A 24,060-nucleotide genomic window follows, 5' to 3' on the forward strand; every position below is an offset into this window, starting at 1 on the left:
GGCCCTGGTTTCAAAGCCTGACTTCTTCATAGGTTGCTTCCCAAGTAGGACCCAAGAACAGGACCCCTGTAGGAGGATGCAGAGGGCAGTCTCTCTCACCGGATTGCCAACCATGGGGTGAGGAGGGTACATCGTGCCTGTGCCCTGCGTGGACTGAAGGCTGTGTGCCTCATTCTGTTATCTTGGGCCCCAGTCAAAGGCCTTGGCTTGAAAGATGGTTCTGTATACCATTTTGAGGAGAGGAAAATTTTAAAAGGGAGAAGACCTCTCCCCTCAAACTTCTGGGATATTTTCAGATTATCCTAGCCTCAGGGGAGAGAGAAGCATGCCCAGCTTTGCAGCTAACCTGAGGTTTGAGGACTGATGGGCAGGTCTGCTTTCAGCCAAGATTGTGTCCTGCCAGGCAGGGGCAAACCACAGGACTTCCCAGGACTTGGATTGTTTCAGGTCTGCTGCCCCATCCCTAGAGCCAGGGACCGATGCCTAGTGCTCAGCCTGGGAAGCTGCGGGCAGGTGCTTTCAGTCCAGGACAGCACCTCCAGTTGTGCCTTCAGCAGCGGGCCTGGCACTGGCCCCACCCTCAGGATCAAAGGTTCATAATTTCATTCATAATTTGTGTCAAATGTTGAAACTTGGTCCTTGGGATTCTGAGCCAGCTCTCATGCTCCCCCACCCCTAAGATAGCTTGCAGGAATGTTCCAGGGAAGCTCAAACCATCTCCCCCAGCTCCAACCCCAATCACTGCCTTGCTTTGGTTGCTTAAAATGCCTCTTGGCATTTACTTGGTGCAGAGCCTTAGGCAGCTTAGGAGCATCCAGCATTTGTGATGTGGTGACAGAACCCATGGCTGGGGGCCTGGGGAGCAATGCATGCTCCTTGAGAGAAGGCATAGAACGAGAGCCCCAGAGAGTTCCCTGGATGCCTTATGAAATCCAGAGGTTTGAGATGCCTCCACATCAATGCCAGTTCCTGTACAGCACTGTTTTATACAACAGGTTTTATTGAGGTGTGTCAATACAGTCAATACTGCTGTTTTTCTTTTCAAAAAGAAGTCCTATGGTTTGTTTGTTTTTTTGTTTTTTTTTTTTCCTTTGATTCCTAAGTGTGTTTTTCCCAAATCTGTGACACAGGGCACATAAGTATGTAGAGAACTAAGCTTCATATACCAAGTTAGAAATGAAATCACTAATGAAAACATTTAAACCTTAATCTTAAAAAAAAAAAAAAAAACCAAAAAAAAAAAAAAAAACCCACAAACCCTAGAAATCAGAATATAAAAATGCACCAAGGTACTGTAGTTTTCATAGTTAAAACTTGGCATTGTTTATCAAAGCTGGTCAGTTAAGTGGACACCTGGAATTAAAATCCCATAGACATTTCAGAAACATCAGCCACCCCTCCCCAAAGGCTTCAGGAATGACATTTAGCAGAAGCTCAGCTCTATGAAATAGCTTTTTCTGGCTCCCCCAGTGCCCTCCTTAGGCCCTGAGCAATGCCCCCCACCCCACCCCCGAGAGCTGATGAATTTCTGCCTATCAGAACCCCTCCCTGACTGGTCAGATGGTGGTGGCTTCGGCTCAGGAAGGAGGCTGAGCAAGGGACCCCACCAAGCTTGTTTTGAGACTCCTTCCTTCTCTTGAGTATCGGGGATCAAGAAATCCACCACAAACCCCAGCCAAAACCTATTAAAGTGTCACTTGGCAGCTTTGGGTTTCCCTTCTTTTGAAAGACAAAGCAAGCAGTCAAATGGCCTACTTTGTTGGGAGAAGTGGGTCGGGGAGGGAGGCCTGGCGAGGGGCCCAGGGCACCGCAGCTCAGTGAGCCAGAAGTCAGCCACCACCCTCCCATTTTCAGCATGGACAGTCTGGCGTTGGCCAGTACTGGAGCAGTGTGAGACCACACTGGGTGACCCAGGTTCACACTTGGTACAGACAAATGGGCTGTCCTGGGGAGAGCTGAATAGACAGGCCTGGAGCCACCGGGGAAAGTGGCCAGCTTTGTCCCAGCACTAATCTCTGCTTTATCTACTGAGCTTGAACTAGGGGATGGGAGGGGCAGGAATCCTGCCTATTTCCTACAGGTGGGGGCTCTGCTTGGGGAAAATGGCAGAAACATCCAGAGTCAACTCATCCCAAAGGGGTCTACTGGCACCCTTTTTCTCAGAGCCTCAGCCTTCTGGGCCCTAATCCTGCTTAGAACAGGAAATTGGAACCAGAGGGTAGAAGGAGAGGAAGCCCCCTCAGATTAACCCCTCTGGTAGACACACATACCCTCCACATGGTTCTTGTTAAGGAGAAGCAGGCGGGAGCCTTCTTCATCCCAGCGCTTGTGTGTACCTTGTTCTGAGGGCCAAAAAAGAGGCTCTCTGCCTTGGGGACACTCAGGCTGAGTGTGGCAAGGACACCTTACAATTTTGTATGAAAACATCAGCCCTCTGCCAGCAGGTGAAAGGAGAGAAAGGGAGGACACTCATGTTCACTGACGGTTGCTCCTGCCTTGTGCCTGCTGCGGCAGTCCCTAAGGGCCTGTGCAGCTGCCCTTACACTGAGCAGACCCAGTTGGTGGGAGCAGGCTGGGAGTTGGAGATGAACGTGAGGGGCTGCCATCCTGCCCCAGGTCCATGTCCCTCCTGTCACAAACCACTGCTCCTGTGGCTGCAGCTGGAGCAGAAAGGGGGCTGGCCATTCCCAGGAGCCTGCAGGAGGGGCCACACACCCTGGACAGACCTGATGCCACAGCATCACCCTGGGGTTGCAGCACTGGCAGGGTGTCCACACTGGCCACCTCAATGCCCCCCACCCTTTGCTTTCCCCCGAAAGCAAAAATTCTTCAGGGGACCCACCGTCATCTGCTGGAGGTCCCGGGAGAGCTGGAAGAGCCCCAGCCAAGATCCGAGGGTGGCCATGCCTCATTCCTTAAGCAGGTGCCATCCAGAGGCCAGCAGGAAGGGCAGGGCTTGGGCCCATGTCTCCCTGGGAAAATGGCATGGGGGGGCACGGGCCCCTCTCAGCTCCGACTCCGAGAAGCAGCATCCTTCAACCGCCCAGCAGAGCCCAGGACTCCCAACGAGGCAGGGGTCTCCGACAGCCAGGCTGAGCGTCCTGGGGCCCTGCCTGCAATGGGGGTGCAACCCCAGCACTGCACAGACACTTGGGGGAGAGGAACCCAGGCCAGCCTCTTCCAGGAACCACCTCAGCCTGCATGGAGGGAGAAACCGAATCCATCTCCTTGGGCCAAGGCCACGGCCGCCTCTGTTTCCGCGTCTGTTCAGCCTTTGGTTTTTTTCTTTAAATGGAGGTTCTTGTAACGGAGAAGGTCTCTCTACCACTAAAGAGGAGGAGGCCAAGGCGGCAAGTCCCCCGTGGTGTTATGTGGGGCAGAGCAAGAACCCTGAAAAGGAGGAGTGGATATACTCAGTGGAGTAGAGGCCGTTGGCCTGGTCCGACGGCATCTGCACCCAGACCTGGTCGTTGGGCCGCAGCTGGAGCACAGCCCCGCCAGATGCCTGGTCCAGGTAGCCCTTCTTGTATTCATCATAGGTGTATGTTGCTGGCACGTTGTTCTTGTACAGGGCCACCCACACATTGGTGCCCTTGACGTGCACGTGGTAAGCAAAGTAGTAGACCCCGCCCACAGGGCAGGTGAAGATGCCAGTGGCTGGGTTGTAGCCACTGTGGCCATTGTAGAGAGTCCGGTCAAATTTAACAGGCATGCCGGAGGCAGGAAAGGGCGAAGTGAGCACAGCGGTGAAGGCAGGCGTTGTGTGGGCCGACAGCTCGCCCAGCCCAAACTGTGGCTTGCCCCCCTTGCCCAGCACAGCGCCCTCCACTCCACCATTGGGCAGGTGCAGGCCGGCGATGCCAGTCTCATCAAAGGCCCCGGGGGCTCCAGGGGGACCAGGTGGCCCGGGAGGCCCAGGAGGGCCAGTGAGTCCTGGGGAACCGGGGACCCCAGGAGGCCCTGTAGGCCCAGCCACTCCGGGTTCCCCCACTTTCCCCTCTCCAGGGGGTCCTGGCAAGCCCGGTTCACCCTTCAGGCCTGGCAGTCCCTGGGGCCCAATAGGACCTGCTGGGCCCTGGAGACCTGGGATTCCTGAGGGGCCCCTCAGGCCGGGCTGCCCAGGAAGCCCCAAGTCACCCTTCTGCCCCAGGGCTCCTGCCACCCCTGGTCCCCCAGGGCGGCCTGTGAAACCAGGCTCACCTTTGGGCCCAGTAGGTCCAGGGGGTCCATGGGCCCCAGGAAGTCCTCTCTCTCCTGGGAGCCCAGGTTTCCCAGCCAGGCCACTAGGCCCCTGGTCACCCCGAATACCAGGCACTCCTGGGGGTCCTCCAGGCCCTGCCTCCCCCTTGGGCCCAGGGGGCCCACGTCTGCCAGGGAGCCCTGCAGACCCTGGAAGTCCTGGGGGGCCCCCAAGGCCTTGTGGGCCCTGCTCCCCTGGCTCCCCATCCTCACCTGGCTCACCCCTATCCCCCAAGAGTCCTGGGACCCCAGCTGGGCCCCTGTCCCCCTTAGGGCCTGGCAGTCCTGGCACCCCATAGCCAGTGGGGCCTATCAGGCCAGGGGGGCCCCGGGTTCCTGGTTCCCCTTTGACCCCTGCTGGGCCCTGTGGCCCTGGTACCCCTGCCGCCCCTGGTATCCCCACACCATCCACACCTGGGGGCCCTTTTGGGCCCAGAGGCCCTGGCTCCCCCCTGGGTCCTGGCACTCCAGGAGGCCCCAACTCACCCTTATCTCCTGGGGCCCCAGGAAGCCCATCCAAACCCGGTTTGCCCAAGCCAGCTGGACCAGGAAGGCCAGGTGGTCCAGGGGCACCTCCCTGCCCTGGGGCCCCAGGTAGCCCTGGCTGGCCTACTCCATTATCCCCCTTGAGGCCTCGATCACCTGGGGGCCCAGGCTCCCCCTGGGGCCCTGGCTCCCCTCCGAATCCTGGGGGCCCTGGCACTCCTTGGGGGCCTGGCTTCCCAGGGACAGCAATGCCTGAGGGTCCAGGGAGGCCAGGTGGTCCTGGGGGGCCCCGGAGGCCCTGGTCCCCTCGTATCCCCGGCTCTCCCCGAAGCCCTGGCTGCCCTGGTGGTCCGGCCTTGCCCGGGAGCCCCGGGGGACCAGCCTTGCCCATCCGGGAGAAGCCAGGGGGCCCAGCAGGGCCAGGCTGTCCATGTAGCCCTGGCTTTCCAGTGCCTGGTTTTCCTGGGAAGCCAGGAGGGCCAGGGGGCCCCCGAGGCCCAGGCTTCCCAGGTGGACCAGGCTCGCCTTTCAGGTCCATTGGCAGCAACGGTAGAGGCATTTCTGAGGGAGAGAGAGAGAAGGGGCAGTCAGGGGCCTGGCCAGTGGAGACGGTTGGACCCTTCTACCCACTCCCCCATGGGGTACACTACATCTGCTCATAAAGGCCACACCCCGTCTCCCCTTCGTGTGTACATGGATGATGGAGTTTAGGGATGGTCCAGTGGCCATCTTGGGGGCTCCTAGCACCCAACCTACCCAGGTCTCGATTCTTCCCCAAAACTTGGGTGACTCTCATCCCCGCAAGACCTGGAGGGGGAGAAATGGCCGCCAGGTGGCGCCAGCAGCCCTCCTTAGAACCAGTTGCAGCGGGGCGCCACTACTTCCGTCCCTCCCCCTCCCCACCCCACCTGAAGATCACCTCTGCCAGCCGCCCACTTCCGGCCCCTCGGGGAGCCGAATCCCCAGACCGGCGTCAGGAAGAAAAGGGAAGTGGAGAAGGTCTCTGGTGGAGACGGAGGGGCTGTGGCTGAGGGCCAGGGAGGAGCCGGTGGGGGTCAGGAGCTGTCTGAGGTCCTGCGGGGCGGGGAGGCGCTCACCCAGGTACTGGCCCTTCCCCTCGCGGAAGGGCGGCCCCACGGGTCCTTTGTGCATGGGCTGCACGTACTTCACCGGCGCGTAGCCCGCTGCCCCGCCGGCCCCGCCTCCGGTGGCCGCCCGCGGTCCGCACCCCAGCAGCAGCAGCGACAGCAGTGGCAGCAGCGAAGATAGGGGCGTCAGAGCCCCCCGCATGGCGTCCGCGGGCGTGCTGCAGTGAAGAACCGAGACGGTCCATCGAGCCAGCCCCCGGGTGGCTTAGCACCAGACCCAGGGGCTCACAAAAAGATCAGAATGTACACTTTCCAGAGCACCCATCTGACCTCGGCACACCCCTGCTAAAAACCCTTTGATGATAACACCCACTACCATGTGCTGGGCTGGCTTTCTGCCAGGTACTGGGCTGAGTGCTCCAGAGACAGGAACTCACTTAATGCTCTCAATACTTTAACAAGTTATTATTATTGTCATCCCCATTTTCCAGATGACAAAACTAAAGCAAAGGTCAGCAGAACTGGGGGCTGACTAAGGTCTGTGTGACTTCACATTATGTTGATGGTGCCCTTCTGGGGCTCCCCTGTGCCTTCAGGATCCTCTGTGGTGTCTGGCATGGCATTCAAGACCCTTTTAAATCTAGTCTGTGCCTGTGGCTCCGACCCTATCACCTACCACCCCTGTCTCTCCTCCTCTCCACCATACCTTTGCCCCAGACATGAGGCAGCCTCGCACTTCTGGGCCTTTGCCCCTGCTGTTTCTCCACCTGCGATGTTCTTTCAATTTCCTACTCATCCTTTAAGGCCTTTGGGAAGCCGTCACCCCTTCTTCTATAAAGTTAACCCCTCACTCCTTTGCGTCCTAACCTAGCCCTGTCACAGCACTTAGCTCAGCTCTGAGAACAAGGCCTGTCCAACAAGATGTGGACACCCAGCCTGCGTTTTCCACTCGCCAGCTAGAGTTTCCACTCTGTGAACCTCACTTTCCTCATGGGACAAGATGTCCACACAAAAACACACACCCAAATGTTCATGGCGACATTATTCATAACAGCCACAAAGTAGAAACAGCACAGATGTGCATTGGACAGATGATGGCATGACCATACGACGGAGTATTATTCAGCAATAAAAGTAAAGTACTGCTACGTGTCACATTACAGGAAAACCCTGACAACATCATGCTAAGTGAGGAAGCCAGTCACAAATTGTATATGATTCCATTTATATGAAGTGCCCAGAATAGGTAAATGTAAAGAGACGAAAGTGGGCTAGTAGTTGCTGAGGGCTGCTGGAAGGGGGAAAGGGAGTGACCACAATGATGGGTACAGGGTTTCCGGTAGGGATGACGAGAGCATTCTAAAATTGACTGTGGTAAAGGCTGCCAACGGCAAATACGTTTAAAAAAAAACATTGAATCGGACACTTTAAATGGGCCAACTGTTACGATGTGTGAATTGTATCTCAATAAAGATGTTATTTTTATTTTATTATTTTAGAGACAGCATGCACATGAGCAGCGGGGAGAGGGGCAGAGGAAGAGAGAGAGAATCTCAGGTAGGTTTCATGCTCAGCGTGGAGCCCCACGTGAGGCTTGATCCCACGACCCCGTGATCATGACCTGAGCCAAAATCAAGGGTTGTACGCTCAACCAACTGTATCACCCAGGCGTGCCAAAGACGTTATTTTAAAACGCTGGACTAACAACCCGCTTCTCAGGGCTGCCGTGATGAGAGGCGATACTGTACCTGCCTCTCAGTGGGCACCCATCAATGTTGGAAGGAGAGATTACCCAGCATTTTGCACATGCGAGGCAAGTCCCTCCCCTGCCTCCCTGCTCTGGGCTCCTCTCACCCCCAGGGGCCTCTCCACACATGTGCCTGAGTGCACGAGGGGTTTGGGGATGGGTTATGTACATCCAGGATGCGTGTGGGGAGCAGAGCCCTCCCTGGTGCTGGGCTGAGTCTAGAGGTGCTCAGTATCACACAGAGCTTCACAGGAATGGATGCAGAGCTCAGGAGAAGGCTGGTGAAGCTGCCAACCCAGCTCTGCCATCAACCGGTTTTGTAACATTGGGCCCGTGGGTCCCTCAAGCTCCCCTGAGCCCCAGAACAGTAACAGTAACGTCCACCACCTGTGGGGCTCCCCAGCCCAGAGCTCTGCAGGCTCCGTCTCACAGGATCCTCTCAGTGACCCCTGGGGCTCATACAGTTATTATCCCCATTTTATAGATGTAGAAACAGAAGCTTGGACTAGAAGAATCCTGCCCAGGATACAGCCCTCCACACAGGCCGCCTGTTCTGTCTGCACCACGATTGATGCCAGGACTAAGGCTGCAGCCTCTGGGCCCGGCCCTCAGGTAAGTCCCACTGATGGAGGCTCTGGCTGGCACTGCCCTAACGTTTCAGCCCTGAGAGGCTTGCTGGTCCTGTTTTCCACATGAGGAAGCACGTGCGGTCCGAACCTAAACCTGGAGCCCCAGCCCCTAACCACCATATTGTCCCACCTCTCTGGCACGGGTTAAGGGCCCTCCTGCACAGGCCACCTACACCGGGCAGGGGCCCTGGAGTGGGGGTGCTCACCCATGCACACAGCCAGAATGTTCTGCCTGGTGGGTGGGCAGGGGTGTGAGGGAGCAGGCAGAGGGGGCAGAGCTTGTAACAAGAAGCAGGGGGAGGCAAGGGGGCCGTTCTGGCCTGGTAGGCCAGAGGCCACGGTCATGGCACTGTCACAGGAGGAGTCAGCACAGCCCTGGTTCTGGGAGCCCTCACCCTCTTCCCATGCTGAGCTGAGGCCTCACTGGGGTAGGGGGTGATGGAGGGTGAGGCAGCCTCAGGTTTAGCTGGAAAGATGCTTAAGGCAAAGGACTGTGCGGGAGCACAGGGACAGGCAGGACACCGAGGCAAAAGTCCCAAGTCCAGCCAGGAGCCCAGGCAGGACCCCCCAGCCAGCTCCCCATCTTACAACCTCCTTGGCAATGCGGATCTCTGGGAAGCGTCCCCGCCTCACACCCTGTGGCTTCCTAAACTCACCCTGTCCCAGCACCTCCTGCACTGTGCCCCCTCCACTGAGGGTGATAGGTCTGCTGCAGGACCCCAGAGCTGATGTCTCCTCTAGAGTGAGCCGGGGCTGAGTGAGGATGACAGCTCACTGCAAGCAGACCTCCAGCCTAGTGCTTTGTTCAATGAATGATTTCATTCCCTGGGGGGCGCCTGGGGGGCTCAGTCTGTTAAGCATCCTACTTGATTTTGGCTCAGGTCATGATCAGGGTTTGTGGGATCGAGCCCTGTGTCATGCTCTTCACTGACAACACGGAGCCTGCTTGGGATTCTCTCTTCCTTTCTCTCTGCTGCTCCCCCGCCACCCCCACCGCCCCCACCCTCGCCGCTTGCACTCTAAATAAATAAACATTTAAAAATAAATAAATAAATGATTTCATTCCCACAAGGCCCCTGGGAAGGAACCCCCTCCCCCCCCCCACTCTTCTTTCTGGAGATAGGGAGCCTGAGGATTTGAGCAGAGGTCTGTGAGAACCAGCAGGGGGAGGCAGACAGGAGAGGGCAGCCCCTAGACAGACAGAGAGGCTCCAGACTGCCTGTGGGTTTGGGGAGAGAACATCACTCCAGCTCCTGGAGGGGAGGCTGGCTTCTGCCAGTCCAGTGGGGGCCGGGGAGTGGAAGCAAGACCATGACCTTGAGAAGGGGTGTGCTGAGCCTGTTCTCAGGGCTGCGGAGAGAAATGATGCCCCTGGAGTGGCACATTGCGGCAGCCTCATGGGACAGACTGCCCCCAACCCAGCCACCATCAGACCCAGGGGTGCCTGGGTGCCTCCAAGCCCCCTGCCTCCTTTCCACCGGCACCCCTTTCCTGCCCCTCGCCCCCCTCCCGCGCCACAGACTCCCTGAAGCTCTGTGGCTTCTGAACACTCAAGTCTCCAGATTTTTACTTATCCTTGGACATCCAGGGAGCCTATCGGATGCCTGCCCTGGTCCCAGCTCTGTGTTCCTCTCTGGCCTTTTCACTCTCTGTCCCCGCCACATTCTCCCCACTCCATGCCCAGCACCAGACTTGGCTGGTACACAGGGACACTCCATAAAAGTTGGATGACCTCAAGTCACCATCAAGTTTAAAGACCGTGCCAATAACTCAGTCCTTTCCTCAGACTTTGTACCTGTCACACTGCCCTGGGAGCCCCCTCCCCAGGCTAGAGGGGTGCAGGTAGGCTAGATTGGGAAGAAGTGGGAACACTCACATTGTCCCAAAGGACTTCAGCTAAGAACAGCCTGCACAGGGAACAGAGGTGCAGAGAAAAGAACGATTCATTCGCTAGGAGTGTCGGGGTTCAGGGGAGGGCCCTGAGGCTCAAGGCCGGCTCTGCTGTGTGACCTTGAGCAAGCCATCACCCTCTCTGGGGGAACACAGGAGTCAGGGCAGATGGGAAGAGGCTGGGCTGGCAGGGGCGGGAGGTGGGGTGCATAAGGAGACGCTGATTCAGGGGATTGAGTGGTGGCGGCAGCAGGGTAGACGCGGTGTTTGGACAGCTGCAAGTCCTTAGTGGGGATTTCCCCCTTTTCAACAAATCCCCGTAAAACAACGTTTTGTCCAAGTCAGCGTTTTGTGGCAGCCTGGGCCTCCTCCCGGGGCGGCCAAGGAAGCTGGCTGGGAGTGCAGAGTGCTCCAGGGTCTTTCAGACCAATGCGGGGTTGGGGGGGAAGGACTGGGTGCCGGCAGGAAGAAGTGGCACAAATATAGACCCCTCTCTCCTGGACATGGCTGCAGGAAGGGAAGAGACCTCAGCTAACAGTGACCCCTCCCCACCAGGGGTGACCAGCAGAGGGGACCCGGGCAATCCTACGTAATGTAAAGGCCTGCGCACTCCCCATCCCACTTCACAGATGAGCTACCAGAGGTTCAGATAAAAAGGGGGGCTGAGGGAGAAGGCTCCTAATGGACCATGCAGGGGTGGGGCTGGTGTGGCCCTGGCAGCCCCCCTCCCGGGGTTGGGGGGTGGATGGAGCTCAGCCCTGCACAGGCTCCTACACTCCAAGCCCCCCACCCCAGACGGGCTGCAGCGGCAGCGGGGGGAGCTCGGGGAGCGCTCAGGCAGCCCCGGGGCCTGGCCAAACCACAGGTATGTTATGAGACGCTTCCTGTTGTGGAGACATTTCTGCGGGATCCGGCTGCCCCGCTTGCTCCCCTAGTACCTCCTGTCTCCCCACTCACCCAGCCTCCCTCTCTGCTCTCTCCCTGAGTCTCCGGCTCGGACTCATTTCTCTCTGTCTCTCTCTCCAGCCCTGTCTCTGCCACCCCAACAGGTGAGCAGCATTTCTTGCTCAGGCTCTCTCTCTCAGGGGTCCAGCCCTGGGGACCCCTAAAGCTCTCCTAGGTTCTGGCAGCCCCTGGACTCCCATTCCAGCACAGCCACTTATGAGATGTGTGATCTTGAGCAAGTGACTTAACCTCTCTGAGCCTCAGTGTCCTCACATGTGAAAGGATTAACTGAGGTGATCTGAGTCACTGGCCCCTCCAGGTGTGCTGTTCTGTCCTGCTGCCCTGATGGCCAGGAAGTTCTCCCTTCAGTCTAACCTCAGTTTCTCTTGCTGCAAAGCAACATCTCCTCCAACCCTTAAAAAACTCAGGTGGCTTGCTGCCAAAGGCCAGGACCTTGTGAAAGTTCCAAAGTCAATTTTCTGGCCTCCCAGGCTTTTTCCCTGACTGCTCCGGAGATGAGACTGACCAGGAGTCCCACAGCCTGATCAGGGCTGGGATGGAGTCATGGATCTCAGACGGGAGCAGAGGGGCTGCCCTCCTCACCCACTGGGCATGATGCCTGCCCCACCCCCACCCAGCCGGGCAGCTCCGGACTCAGCCAGGGCTCCCTCCCTGGCCCCTCTGCCCCCTGCCTCTTTCCCAGCGGGTGGGAACTGGGGATCTCTTTCCTGTCCTCCTTTCCTGCGTCTCACATGAAAGGGGTGCTACCTACTCAAGGCCCAGCCACCTCCATACCCCTTCCCCGGGGCTTCTGTCTGGGTCTGCCCCCCACCCCCACCCCGTCTCCAGCCTCTCCCTCACCTGTCCACACAGGCCTAACCGCCCCCCCCCCACCCCACCCCAGACACCCTCACCTCTCCCCAGCCTTCTCAGCCAAGCTCCTTGAAAGGACCATCTCTACCCCTCACTCCTGCGTGCTGCTCCCACCCATCGCCTGGTGCCTCCTCCCCCCAGCACCAAATTCTGCCTGTGGCCCAGCTCTCCTCCCTCCTGGAAAGGCTCCTCCTCAGATTCTTCTGGGCTTCCTTCCCCTGCCCACTCTGCAGACCCAGGCTTGCCTCAAGGAGCTGGCTCAGGCCTCACCTCTTGTCTCTGGATGTTTCTCCTGCAGTTTCTAGCTCTCACCAGCCCCACAGCCCCAGTCCCATCACGGAGGGCTCCCACATCGGCCTCCAGCTACAACCTCACTTTGAGCCTGACTCTTGTGTTCAACTCTGAGCTGAGCCTTTTCACCTGGCTGGCCCTCAGATACCTCTACCCAAACTGCTGTCATTATCTTCTCCCCATTACCTACATCCTTGCCTCTCCCACAGGCCCAGGCCAGATATCTGGACACCACTTCTGATCCTTCCTTCTTTATAGGGCAGTGAGGAATCTAGCCTGTACAATGCCTTCGCACAATTAGAAAAGGCTAGCCCTACTTCCAGCAGACTCAGATACTCTCATTGCCTTTCCTGGGTGCTCTTGTATAGTAACCAACATACACAACTGTACATTTCCTTTACCCTTACACCCCCAGTCCAATCCTGTAGACTGCCTCCTCTATTTCTCTCACTTCTATTCCTTTCCCTTATTCCCCATAATCTGTGTCCTAACACAGACCCTGTACTCTCCCAACACACAGCCCCAACACATTCCAACCATTTAGTGAAGGTTTGTTATATAAAGTTGCCAGATCCTCGCCTGCATTATCATAGCAGCCTCTCTCCCACACTCACTCTCAGCTTCTCTGTTTTCCCACAGATACTCCAACAGCACTTCTTGAACTTTAGTGTGCATCAGATGGTTTGTTAAAACACAGGTTCCGGGGCCACCCCCCCCCCAAGGGATCCTGATTCAGTAGGTGTGGAATAGGACCCACCGTCTGCATTTCTAACCAGCTCCCAGGTGAGGTGATGCTGACTGTGTGTGGACCACACTTTGGCATGGCCCTGCCCATGGCCCTCCCCTGCTCTGGATTCTCCAGTGGCTCCCTAGTACCAACTTCATAAATTCCATGTTATTCCGCAATTCACGTGGCTTCCTGGAGAAGGAGGCCTACTTCAGACCCAGCAGGATGTGGACCAGATTAGATGGAGGAGGTGGAGAGGGCAGAGATTGATGGTGAGCCTGGCAAAACTCCAAGATCACAACAGTGGCGCCCACTCTGAGAGTCCGACGGAGGAGGAGGCCGGGACAGTCTGACTGTGGGAGCCATGTGGGTGTGTGCCATGCCCACCTGTGTCCCTTCCTCCGTGTCTCGGTGTCACTGAACCCAGATTCTCACCCGCCTGTCCATCTCAGGCATCTTCCGGGTGTCTCTCTCATCCCACCTCTGTGTCACTGTCCTATTTTTGCCTGTCTCTGTGACCCCATTTGTCTCTCTTCTCTCCTATGTCCTTGTACTTCAATCCCTGTCTGAGTTCCAGCCTCTATAATATAATCTCTAGCTGTCAGTCACTTGATGGGACCCTCTGAAAGGCCAGCATTTATGGCCTTAATGCTCATGCTAACATCAGGTGTGTGTCTGACCTCCCCAGGTGGAGACTTGTGGAGACAGTGCCCCATAAGCTGAGCTCTCTGTCCTTGCAGATCAATAGGAGACTGTGACCGCCTCACATCTTAATGCACAGGCATGAGGATTGCTCCAAAACCAAAGAACTGCGTGGAATCTTGGACTTGGGGGTATGAAGGGAGGTAGCCAGGCCAGGGCAGCGTTGCCTGGAGGCCACCTCATCATCCAGGTTGATGGCAGGACAGGAGCACTGCCCCTGCCCACCTTGTGTCCCCTACCAGGTTTCAAATTTGCCAAGAGTCCCAATATCCCTCACCTCTGCAGGCGTGTCTCCCAGACCACAGGGACCTCAGTCTGAGAAGCAGCACTGTAACCAGGCTGGAGAGACAGGTCAAAGCTCTAAGGTCCATAGGAGTAATGGTGGAACATTCCAAACTGAGCGCAGAGCTGAGAACATCTGGGCAAAGAAGAATAGGGGACCTCTGGGGTGGGGGCACCCCAGAGGCAGAGAACTGCACGTCTGGAATTGGACAGAGCAAGACACAGACTGGAGATAAAAATAGGGCTTCACCAGCCAGGTTGCTGTAGCCTGGACGAGGGCTGCAGACTCCCCATTGGGGAAAACACACTTGGGAGTGAGAGGAGCCTGCTCCAGTCCTGGGCCCCAGCACCCTCACATCCAGGCACCCCAAACCTAGTGTTTTCCTCTACCCGCCTGCCTACCTTTGCCACACAGCCCTCTCCGCCCAGAATTCCCTTTCTTTCTCCTTCAAGCAAACATGTTATTCCTTATTTAAGACAGCTCAAATGCCGCCTCCTCCGAGCAGCCTTCCCTGCCTCCCTCAGGCAAAACAGCTACCCCTGCGTCCCTCTTCCTCCACCCCTACCTGACTAGGCTTGGCACACAGTATGCGCTCAGTACAGTCTGCAGCCTGGGTGCTCCAGCTCCAGGCCGTTCTTCGTGGTTCTTCCAGAATCCTTTTCACCTCTGGGGTGTAGGGGGCTTGGGCTGACTCTCCCTCCCACCAGGGATTAGGTCCACCTCTCAGGCCTCCAGCCTCTGCCCATCTCTGAGAGGAGAAGTCCTACCACTACCCTGGGGAGGAGCATCTTGGGGCAAAAACATGTCCTGGGAGGTAGGAACAGCCATCTGGGGGCAGAAGAACCAGAAGAGGCCTGCAGTGGGAAGGACTCAGGGCAGTATGTGTCCTCAGACTGGCCCTGCCCTGCCAAGGGGCTCAGGCCTCAGCTGGTGACATCGCTCACTTCCCAGCAGAGGCCTTGAACTTCTGACCAGGACTGAACATAGAAATGTCCCCCCCAGACCCAGCTGTGCCCAAGGCCCAGGCCAGGCCAGGCAGGGCCTTCACGGCAGCCAATCCCTCGCCTTCTGGTTCACATTTGCAGCCTTTTCCGGAGCGCCACCCGCCGCCCCGCTGCCGCCTCATGCCTGCCAAGATTCCTGAGCCTTCTCGGCTTCCCCGCTCGGTGGCGGCGGCGGCGGCGGCGGCAGGAGGAGTCGGGCTGGGCTGGGAGGGGGCCCGGCAGGAGCACAGCCAGGCCACTGCACCCGGGCAGGCCAAGCAAACACAGGCTGCGCCAAGGAGCCGAGGCGAAATAGTTCACAAATGAGAAAAAGCTGCTTCCGAGTTGGGCCGGGGTTTTAAAAGCCCAGGCCGCAGGGAGCTGAGGTCACCTGCAAGAGGGGCTGCCCGCTAGGACACCCTGAGCCTGGGAGGGGCTTCTGCTGCAGCAGGCGGGAGCGAAGTTAGAAGCAAGCACAGGCCTCATCCGGCTGGGGCTATCAGCGAGCCCTGCCCCCAAATCTAGCTTACCTCTCAGGTCAGAGGGGCCTCTGAAGGTCCCAGCAAAGGCAAGGCCTGAGGATGAAAGAGAAACAGTGAGGAAGATGCCAGGAGCCGGGAAGCCTCCTGCCCTGGCTCAGCCACCCAGTGCCCACCGCAGGCCTCTTACTGGGAGCCTCTGCTGGAAATTGGCCCCAGTCTCAGCCCCTCATCTCAGGGAGCCAGGATGAGTGCCCCACAATCACTGTCTTCCTTCATCTGTTCCCAGCACACTTGGCAATGCCCATGGGGTGCCTGGCCCTGGCTTGATGGAGTCCCTCCTGCCCTAGGGCCCAGGCTGAGGAAGCTTCTCTGTGTGCCAGGATCCATGCTGGAGATGTCCCTACTCTCTGCCACGCCCTGGGCTAGGGTGGCCCCTACTAGAGGCTACAGTTCCTGCCTGAGGAAGCTCCTTCTATGTGGGGAACCGAGGCTGGGCCTTGGGGGCACAGAAATGGCTCAGCCCCATGCACTTCCCTGCCCTAAATTATCTGGAGGCATCAGACAAGTGACCATCACACAATTGGCTAAGATCTCTGGGTTGGGGGAGCACAAAGCAGGGAACATTGCCTCCACCTTGAGTTTCCCCAGAGGCTTCATGTCAGAAGGGACTCTGGAACTGGATCCTGAAGGGAGAGTAGGAGTCTGAAAGGCAGAGTAAGAAAAGGAACTTGAGGCACTAGGAAGCTGCTTGGCAGATACAGGGAAGGTCCAGAAGTGCCGTGGGCTGGAGAGGACAAGTAGGAGCTGAGAAGGCCAGGGCAACAAAGTGAGGAGCCTTGAATGCCATGCTTGCATTTCTTTGGAAGGCAGTGGGGAGCCACAGAAGGTTGTTGAGTGGGAAGGAGATGTGGTCAGAGCCCTGGATGGCCAGGTCCCCATTTCTACCTCCATCAATCATGTCTAGTTCATGTCACACAGCTGGACACAAGGGAGCTGAGGCTGTAGTCCAGGCCCAGCTGTAACTCCGGAGTGGATAGGGAGGGGACACCTAGCCAGCCCACCTGGCAGGGAGGCCAGCAGCAGCGTCACTTTCTCCTCCAGCTGCTTGCTTGCCTCTGCCTGCTCCCATGGAAACTCTGACATCCCAGCCCCGTCTCTTGCTGCACAAGCATCGAGATGCCAGAGCCAGCAGCTCCTAGGCCTTCCCTCTGACTCAGCTAAGACCTGCCTCAGTCCCCACCACTGAACACCATGACCCTTCACGTGGGTTGTGAGGCTACTCTCCGAGGGCCCGGCCCAGCCGATGAGGTTGAGTGGGAGGTCCTCACTGCCCAACTCAACCCTAGCCTCTCTGGCCACAGCCCCCAGCCCCACCATGAGGCTCAGGGAGGAGGAGTGATTTATGTCAAATCTGGGCTTTGAAGGATGAACATGCATTTAATGGGGGGGTGGCGGGGACAGGTGATAAGTCCAGGCCGAGGGAACAGCATGTGTGAGGGTGTGGAGGTGTGAAAGCCCTAAATGTATCCAGAGGATGGAAAAAAACAAAAGAACTAACCGATCATAACTAACATTTATTGTGCACCTATTATGTGCCTGGCTCTGGGTTCCTGTCGTGGATGATCTCATTTCACGAAGCAGGGTACTTTGCCTTCCCTTCTTACAGAGGGGGAAACCAGGGACAGAGAGGTTAAATAACTGGCCCAAGGACACACAGCTCATGAGGGATGGAGACTGAATTGGAACCGAGGCTGTTGTCTCCAAGGGGGCTCTTAACCTCCGCATTATACAGATGATTGGAAATGAGAAGGGCTAGCTGGTGTCAGCCTGAGAACATCAGAATCAGAGACCCTGGGCCCAGCCTAAAGCTGGCTCCCCACCCCCTCCCACGTTAGCATTTATGGACAATGGTCTCTAAACCCCAAGTACATTTTATGCCTTGGACATGGCACTAGGCATGCTCCTGGCACTACGTCATCAATTTTCATGTAACCCTGGAAGGTGGGAATTGTCCCATTCTGAGGAGGACCGCTAAGATCCAGAGGAGTGATATCCATTCTGCAAGGTTACAGGACTGGGAAACACAGGGGCCAGATCTTAACTTTGGTGCTTGCCCAACCCCCAAATGGCCAAACCCCTATATAGTTGGGGTTCCTGGAGACCTCAGCCATGGGTCTTTCTCCCCACTTCTCCACGCCACCTGTGCTGCCTCAACCCAGATGGCAATGGGGACAGGCAAGGCTGGGAATAGGATGGGCAGCTACTGTCAAGGGCCTCAGGAACCTTCTCTAGTTGATCAAGGCTCCCTCAGTCCTACAAAATAGGAAGCAGGGGCGGGTGGGTGTGCCAGGGCAGTGCCCGCGCCTACTTCAATGGGACTCTGTTCTTAACCTCCACCCACAGCTGCCTTTCCTAATCTCCTCCTTGAGCCCCTCCCCTGGCGACATCTCCTCTTTGCACGGAGCCTGTCGTCAGCTAAATCTCAGGCCAGATGTGGGTGGGATAATCTGCAACCCCCAGCCCCCTGCCAGCTTCTCTGCAAAGGGCTCCCAAGGAGGCTGGCCAGGGTCCCAGGCCCCCATCCCCATCCTAACTTTCCAAACTGAGGTGCTGATCGGCAAATGATCCGCCTGTCCTGGAGATGGGCTCATGGAAGAAGTCCCCATTTTCCAAGCAGGCCCAGACTGAGAGTCTTGCTTGAAAAATCATGATGGGTGGGGCGCCTGGGTGGCTCAGTCGGTTAAGCGTCCAACTTCAGCTCAGGTCATGATCTCACTGTCCCGAGTTCGAGCCCCGCGTCGGGCTCTGTGCTGACAGCTCAGAGCCTGGAGCCTGTTTCAGATTCTGTGTCTCCCTCTCTGTCTCTGCCCCTCCCCTGCTTGTGCTCTTTTTCTCTCTCAAAAATAAACATTAAAAAAAAATTTTTTTTAAGAAAAAAAGAAAAATCATGATGGGTTAAGAGCCCAACTGCATGGATTCGTCTCCCAGCCCTACCTCTTACTAGCATGTGACCTCACTCCTCTGTGCCTCAGCTGCTCCATCAGTGACATGGGATCAATTCCTATTCATGGAGCACGTGTAAGGATTCCATGAGTTAATTTCATATAACGAACTTCTCGTGGTATTTGGCATATAGGAATGTTCAATAAATGTCTGCTATTATTATAATTATCATCACCACAACCCCTCCCCAAAGCCCTGTGAGGTTAGTATTCTAAACCCTATTTTACAGATGAAGAAACCGAGGCTCAGGGAGCAGTCACTGTCCCCAGGTCACTCAGCCAGTTAGTGGTGGATAGCCCCAGAGTCTGCACCTAAGCTGAGGGAGCCCACAGATGATGAGGACAGTCTCGCAGCCCCCTGGAGCAGAGGCACAGTGGGGGCGGGGAGAAGGGGGTCCCCTCAGCCCCTCCTGCCTGACCCCCAGGAGCTCCCCCCTGCCCAAGTCCCTGCTGCCGTCCCTGCTGCCGCCGCAGGAGGGGACTCTGCATTCCTGGCTAAGCGGCCGGATTTGCTGTGCTCCCGGAACTATGAAAAGAATGTTTGCCACGAGCTGAGCCGTGGTCGCCTGTCAGAGGAGCGCGGCCTGAAGGGCCCGCGCAGGGCTGCATGGCGGCCAGCACCAGCCATGGTGGGAGGGAACAAGGCTAGACACAGAGAAAGCTTCTGGGGAGTGAGGGCTGTGGCCGCAGGGCAGGGATGCACACCACAGAGTCAGCCTCCAGGGATTGATTTTCCGGAGAGGAGAAATGACCCCTCCACCCCCCAGTCTACATCACTCCTTGGCACAGGCTCTAAGGAGAGCCAGGGTGGCATCAGTGGCCCATCTCATAAATGGGATATGGGGCCCCAGAGGAGAAGTCACCTGAGATCACACAGCAGCCAGTGGCAGAACTGAGACCCAAAACCAGGACCCCTTCCTTCCAGAAGCTGCCCTCCCTTGTAGGGCCCACCAGAACCACTGTGGGTTCTTAGACACTAGAAAACACCATCCTAGGCCCCTCTCTTCCGGGCTCTCTGGGCCTGACCTTCTCATGCCTGCTACACCCCATGTTCCCCACCCCACAAAAAGCGCCTTGTGCTGTGAAAATGTCTGGGGGCACTGTGGATGCTCAACAGTTAAGTTTCCATCCCTTTCTCCACCAAATCAGGCCCCGGAGAGGGCAGTGACCCGGGAGGTTGGTGGGAAGCACATGAGTCAGGCATCCTCACAGACTTGGGAGTGAATCCCAGCTCAGCACTCAACAAGTTGACACTTGGCCAGATTATTGACCTCTCTGAACCTCCACTTTCCCCTCTGTTAAATGGGCCGCTGATTCTTGCCTTGCAGCACTGTTACAAAGACTAAATGAGACATGTGAACATAGGAACGGGCACACAGTAGGCACCCAATAAACTCTTACTGTTACCCTCCCCCAAGGGGACAGAAAGAACTGATGTTAGAGAAACTCAGGTGATAAAGTTCCTTCCACCCCAGGTCCTTGATGGTTCCTGCTAGTGGAGCGGCCTCTGGAAGGAAGGGAGGTCTCAATTCTGCTACTGGCTGCTGTGTGACCTCAGGCAAGTTCCTCTTTGAGTCTCCTTGAGCCCACCCCTGAGATGATAAAGCCGGCATGGCTCCCCCCACGAAGCACTAACCCTCTACCACCCCCTTCTGCCCTCCAAGAGCCAGGAATTTCAGCCAATCCAGGTGGCACGGGCACAGTCGCCTCCCAATTCGGACCTTTCCAAGAATCTGACTGGAAGCAGGACCAAGTCCTCCCACGTCCCTTCCCAGGATCCGCCCAGAGAGGTGCAACCAACACTGATCAGAAGTGTGGGGGAAAGTCCCAGGTGCTACACCCTGATGACACGTGTGACTTGGGACCACTCCTTACCTCTCTGCAGGTAAAATGACCCCTGGAGACAAGCATTAGCATTCTCATTTTATAGATGAGGAAACAGAGGAAGCCGCTTACCCAGGGTCACATGGAAAGGAACCCAGGTCTGTCTAACTCCCAAGGCCACCTCTTCCGCTCACTGCACACACTGCTTTCACTCAAGACCCACTGCCCACACCCCAGGACCCTGGAAATGCCCACAGAACAGAGTGGATCCGGAATTCCCTTTCTGAGAGTGTGACTTCCCTGGCTGATGTCTGGGCACCTGTGTATACACATATGGCCTCACACCCCTACTCGGGCTTCTGTACACACCCCAGGCCTCCCAGACACTACACCCCCAAACTCATGACCACACTCAACACCCAGTCCCTCGCTATCTCAGCATACCAGACTCCAGGGTCCAAATCCATACCTCTCCTTCACCTGCCTCCACTAGAGACAGGCCACAATCACCCAGTAGAAGGGTCCTGGCTGACCCTGTCCTCACCCCCACAGCTAATCACTGAGGCTTGACCAGTCTCTCCCCTTACTCCTTCCTCTCATCCCCATGCCAGCCACCCACCGCGGCAGCCATTGCATTCACCCTCAAATGGGCCCAGCCTCCTCAGTGATTTCCTTGCCTATAAGATGCCTTTTTATCCTTGCCCCAGGAGCAACCACAGTGATTCCCAGACTGCATCACTCTGTGGCTCACACCCTTCCTCTGGTCAGGGCTCTTGGAAATCTGACCCCAAAGTAGTGCTCAGTCCCTCCCACTCATTCCCCTTCTGTGTGATCCACCAATTGCTCACTGTCCCCTAAGAGAACCTTCCCACCTCCATACCTTTGCACTTGCTGTTCCCTCTGACTGGGATGGCCTCCATTCCCCCTTTTCACCACCTGCACCTGTCAAAGTTCTCATTCTCCTTGAAAGCCCTAGCCAGAGTCACCTCTTTGGTGTTGCCTCCTTGATAGGCCCTCCCTCTGGCACTTTGGCTTGCACGGTGCCTCCCTCTCATGTACCTCGACGGACACTTTGAGACACAGCTGCACCCCATATGACAGGCCCCTGTGCCTCTCTGGTTCTCCACTCCAACTCTAAGTGCCTCGGGCCACAGATGGGACCCGCTCATCTGAGGCCCCACCGTCCCATAAGGGGAGCCCCCATGCCTGCTGCTGGGGGGTCTGGAGTGGGCTGGGGGACCAGCAGGGCTGGGAAACTGGGGCTCTGCCAACCTTTGGTCTGGCTCAGACCAGGAGCAGAGGAGGTAGTGAGGGGTGGTTAAGCTGACAGCCCTGTTCGGTATCTTTCCCCTCCCTCTTGCTAGCAGACAAATTCACTTCCATTTTTTCTTTCCTCTTCCACTGAGCCAAAGAGCAGACATGCTCATTTTCACTCTGGTGGACAAAGTGAAACCAGAGGGAGAGACCCTGGTGAGTGTGCCTGAGTGTGTGAGTGTGTGTGTGAATGCGTGTTGTCCTGAGTATGTCTGGCTGGGCCACATGGGGCCTGCCATGTGTCTGTAGGAGTTTGGGTGTGTGTGTGTGTGTGTGCGCGCGCGTGCACACACGTACCCTGTCATTTCAGCATCTGTGGTGGTGTGTGTTCAGTAGAGCATGTTCACCTGTGTGGTTGTGCATGACTGTCAGTGGGAGGGAGTGTAGCTGTGTGTGACTGTGAATGTGTCTGTGGTATGCCCTCATCGTTCTGGGATGACTGTCCAAGGATCTGTTAGTGGTTACCAGCCCAGCGAGAACCCAGTGGAGGCATCTATGCCCCGACCAAAACTGCCAGCTCCCCTGCAGAGTGGGTGCCCACCAGACCCCCCCCCCCCTGTCCCGGGCTCTAGAATGGGCTCCCTGAGGGCACACCATCTGCTCAGGGCAGTGAGGGTCAACGCCCAGAGAGAAACCCCAGCCACCCCAGCTCCCCACCCTTTCAAATGACCATGGCAGCTCCCCAGAGGTGGCCTTTGCTAAGGGCACTCTGAGGAGGGGATGGACCCTTGCCACCAGACAAGAGCACGGGTCTTAGCAAGAGGCACTGAAGCCAGACGAGAGGAAACATTTCTGGGTTGCGAGGGACCCCTGACGGAGGCCTGTCTGGAACCTAGCATGTTCTCACACACACTGGGGGTCTCACCCAAGCACCCACCGACACACATTAATCAACTAGCAGACACTCACTGTCCCCCTCGCACCGCGCAAGTGCACACACTGACAGGCGCACACACTGGTATACACGTACACGCAACAAGCAAACTCAGAGAGTTTGCCCTTCCCCAGCTGACCACTCCTGGGGAATGGGGAGCGAACCGGGCTTCTCCACCCAGGGACTCCCGGAGCTACCCCGTCTCCAGCCTCTGGACACACCCACTGGGGAGGCTGTCCTGGGGTCCTTCGACCCCAGTCCCTCTGGGCCAAGCAAGGGCCCTCTCATCCCTGCAAGTCTCGGTTCCAACCTGGGGCAGGGGGATGCTGAGCCTCAGTCTCCAGTTTGGGGGTGCTGCCAGAACACCTACAATAGGAGGGACCTGGGGGCAGAAGCAGAAAAACAGAGGAACTGGAAGGTGGCCAGCGAGCCAGGAATGGCAGAGAGATGGAGAGAGAGGGAAGGGAGAAGCTGAGGGGTTTCCCCTGCCCAGGGCTAGAGGGGGGCTTTGAGGCCCCTCACCCCTCCTGTCTCCTCCACCGCCCTGTGGGGGAAGCTTTGTCGCTCCCACTTCGCAGGTGGGAAGGGAGACTCCCAGAGGTGAAGTGATGTGCCCAGAGCCCCATCATCTGGGATTCCACCCGGCAGTCTGATGCTGGAGCCCCCACTTCTGGGAGAGGAAGGGAGGAGAGAGCTTTATCCGGGAATCTGCCTGGGGGAAACGGGGCACAGGGAACGGGATGGGCTCTCTCATCCTAGCGCCCACACTCTGGCCCGAGGTCCCATCCCGTCTCCACCCCGCGGCCCAAGTCGCTGGTCTCGCTGTCCCAGACAATCTCAGGGGCAGCCTAGGCCGGGTCCTGCCCTCGGGAGCCCCCAGCCCCGGAGTCCGAGCCAGCCTCCCGGCCTTTACCTGCAAGGGCGGCCGCCGGGCGCCGCTCCCTGCCCTCGAGGGCCGCCCGGGCGCGCGGGCTCCTGGCAGGGGGTGTCGTCGAGGTCCGCGCCGGCGGGGCTCCGCGTCGCTCTGCCGGCCGCCCCTCGCGGCTGCCGGAGTGGGCGGGCGGCGCGGGGTTGGGGGGGGCTGGGGAGGCGGGAGGGGCGCGGCGGGGCGGGGCCTCCACCCTCCTCTTTCCACAGCCACCGCCAAGGCCCGCGCCCCGCCCGGCCGAGCGCGCGCCCAGCCGGGGCTTCGACGTGCGCCCCCCCGCCCCCGCCCCGGCCTCCCTGCGTCCCAAGCTGCGAGCCCACACACCCGCGCGTCCCCTTTCATCTTCGCGCACCCTGTATCTGGGTCCGGGCCCTCTGCCCAAGAGGGCTACCGTCTAGGGGGACACAAACCTGCCACTGAGAAGAAGGGCAGGGGGTGGCCAGTGCGGGGATGGGGCAGCACAGGAGTTGTGGCCCATAAACGAGCAGTCCACAAAGGCTTCCTGCAAATGGTGACCTAAGCTGAGGGCGTAGGGCTTGGGGCCCTCAAAGGAATGGAAGGAGGAGCAGTCGTGAGCTGCACATTGGGTTTAGGGAGGTGAACCTCTGTGCTCAGAGGCAGGCAGGGACCAATGCTGTGCAATCTAGCAGGACACGCTGAAGCTGGTCAGACACTTTCAGGAAAATGGGCAGCCACAGAAGACTGGAGCAGCGCAGTGAGAACTGTGCTTTCGAAAGAGCCCCCTGGGGCGCC

The 24,060-nt window shown here is 57.7% G+C and overlaps 1 protein-coding gene and 1 long non-coding RNA gene across 7 annotated transcripts; one reads left to right on the plus strand and one right to left on the minus strand.

Moving 5' to 3' along the window:
• Positions 1 to 1,090: 1,090 nt before the first annotated feature.
• Positions 1,091 to 23,420, minus strand: COL8A2 (collagen type VIII alpha 2 chain). 6 transcript variants are annotated; one of them, XM_045476715.1, is made up of 5 exons: positions 23,293 to 23,416; positions 15,414 to 15,458; positions 13,895 to 14,035; positions 5,823 to 6,031; positions 1,091 to 5,286 (listed from the first exon to the last, which is right to left on the minus strand). In XM_045476715.1, the coding sequence occupies exons 4-5, from the start codon at positions 6,013 to 6,015 to the stop codon at positions 3,368 to 3,370; spliced, it is 2,112 nt and encodes a 703-aa protein (XP_045332671.1). In that variant the 5' UTR covers positions 6,016 to 6,031; positions 13,895 to 14,035; positions 15,414 to 15,458; positions 23,293 to 23,416; the 3' UTR covers positions 1,091 to 3,367. The 6 variants fall into 6 exon arrangements, with proteins under 6 accessions (XP_045332671.1, XP_045332673.1, XP_045332668.1 ...); XM_045476717.1 differs by lacking the exon at positions 23,293 to 23,416 and adding an exon at positions 20,811 to 20,963; XM_045476712.1 differs by lacking the exon at positions 13,895 to 14,035.
• Positions 8,059 to 13,523, plus strand: LOC123597606. The gene is made up of 2 exons (XR_006712174.1): positions 8,059 to 8,172; positions 12,828 to 13,523. It is a non-coding gene; the product is annotated as an uncharacterized LOC123597606 (long non-coding RNA).
• Positions 23,421 to 24,060: the final 640 nt, after the last annotated feature.

This window comes from Leopardus geoffroyi, chromosome C1 (assembly GCF_018350155.1).
Source record: "Leopardus geoffroyi isolate Oge1 chromosome C1, O.geoffroyi_Oge1_pat1.0, whole genome shotgun sequence".
Taxonomy (NCBI): domain Eukaryota; kingdom Metazoa; phylum Chordata; class Mammalia; order Carnivora; family Felidae; genus Leopardus; species Leopardus geoffroyi.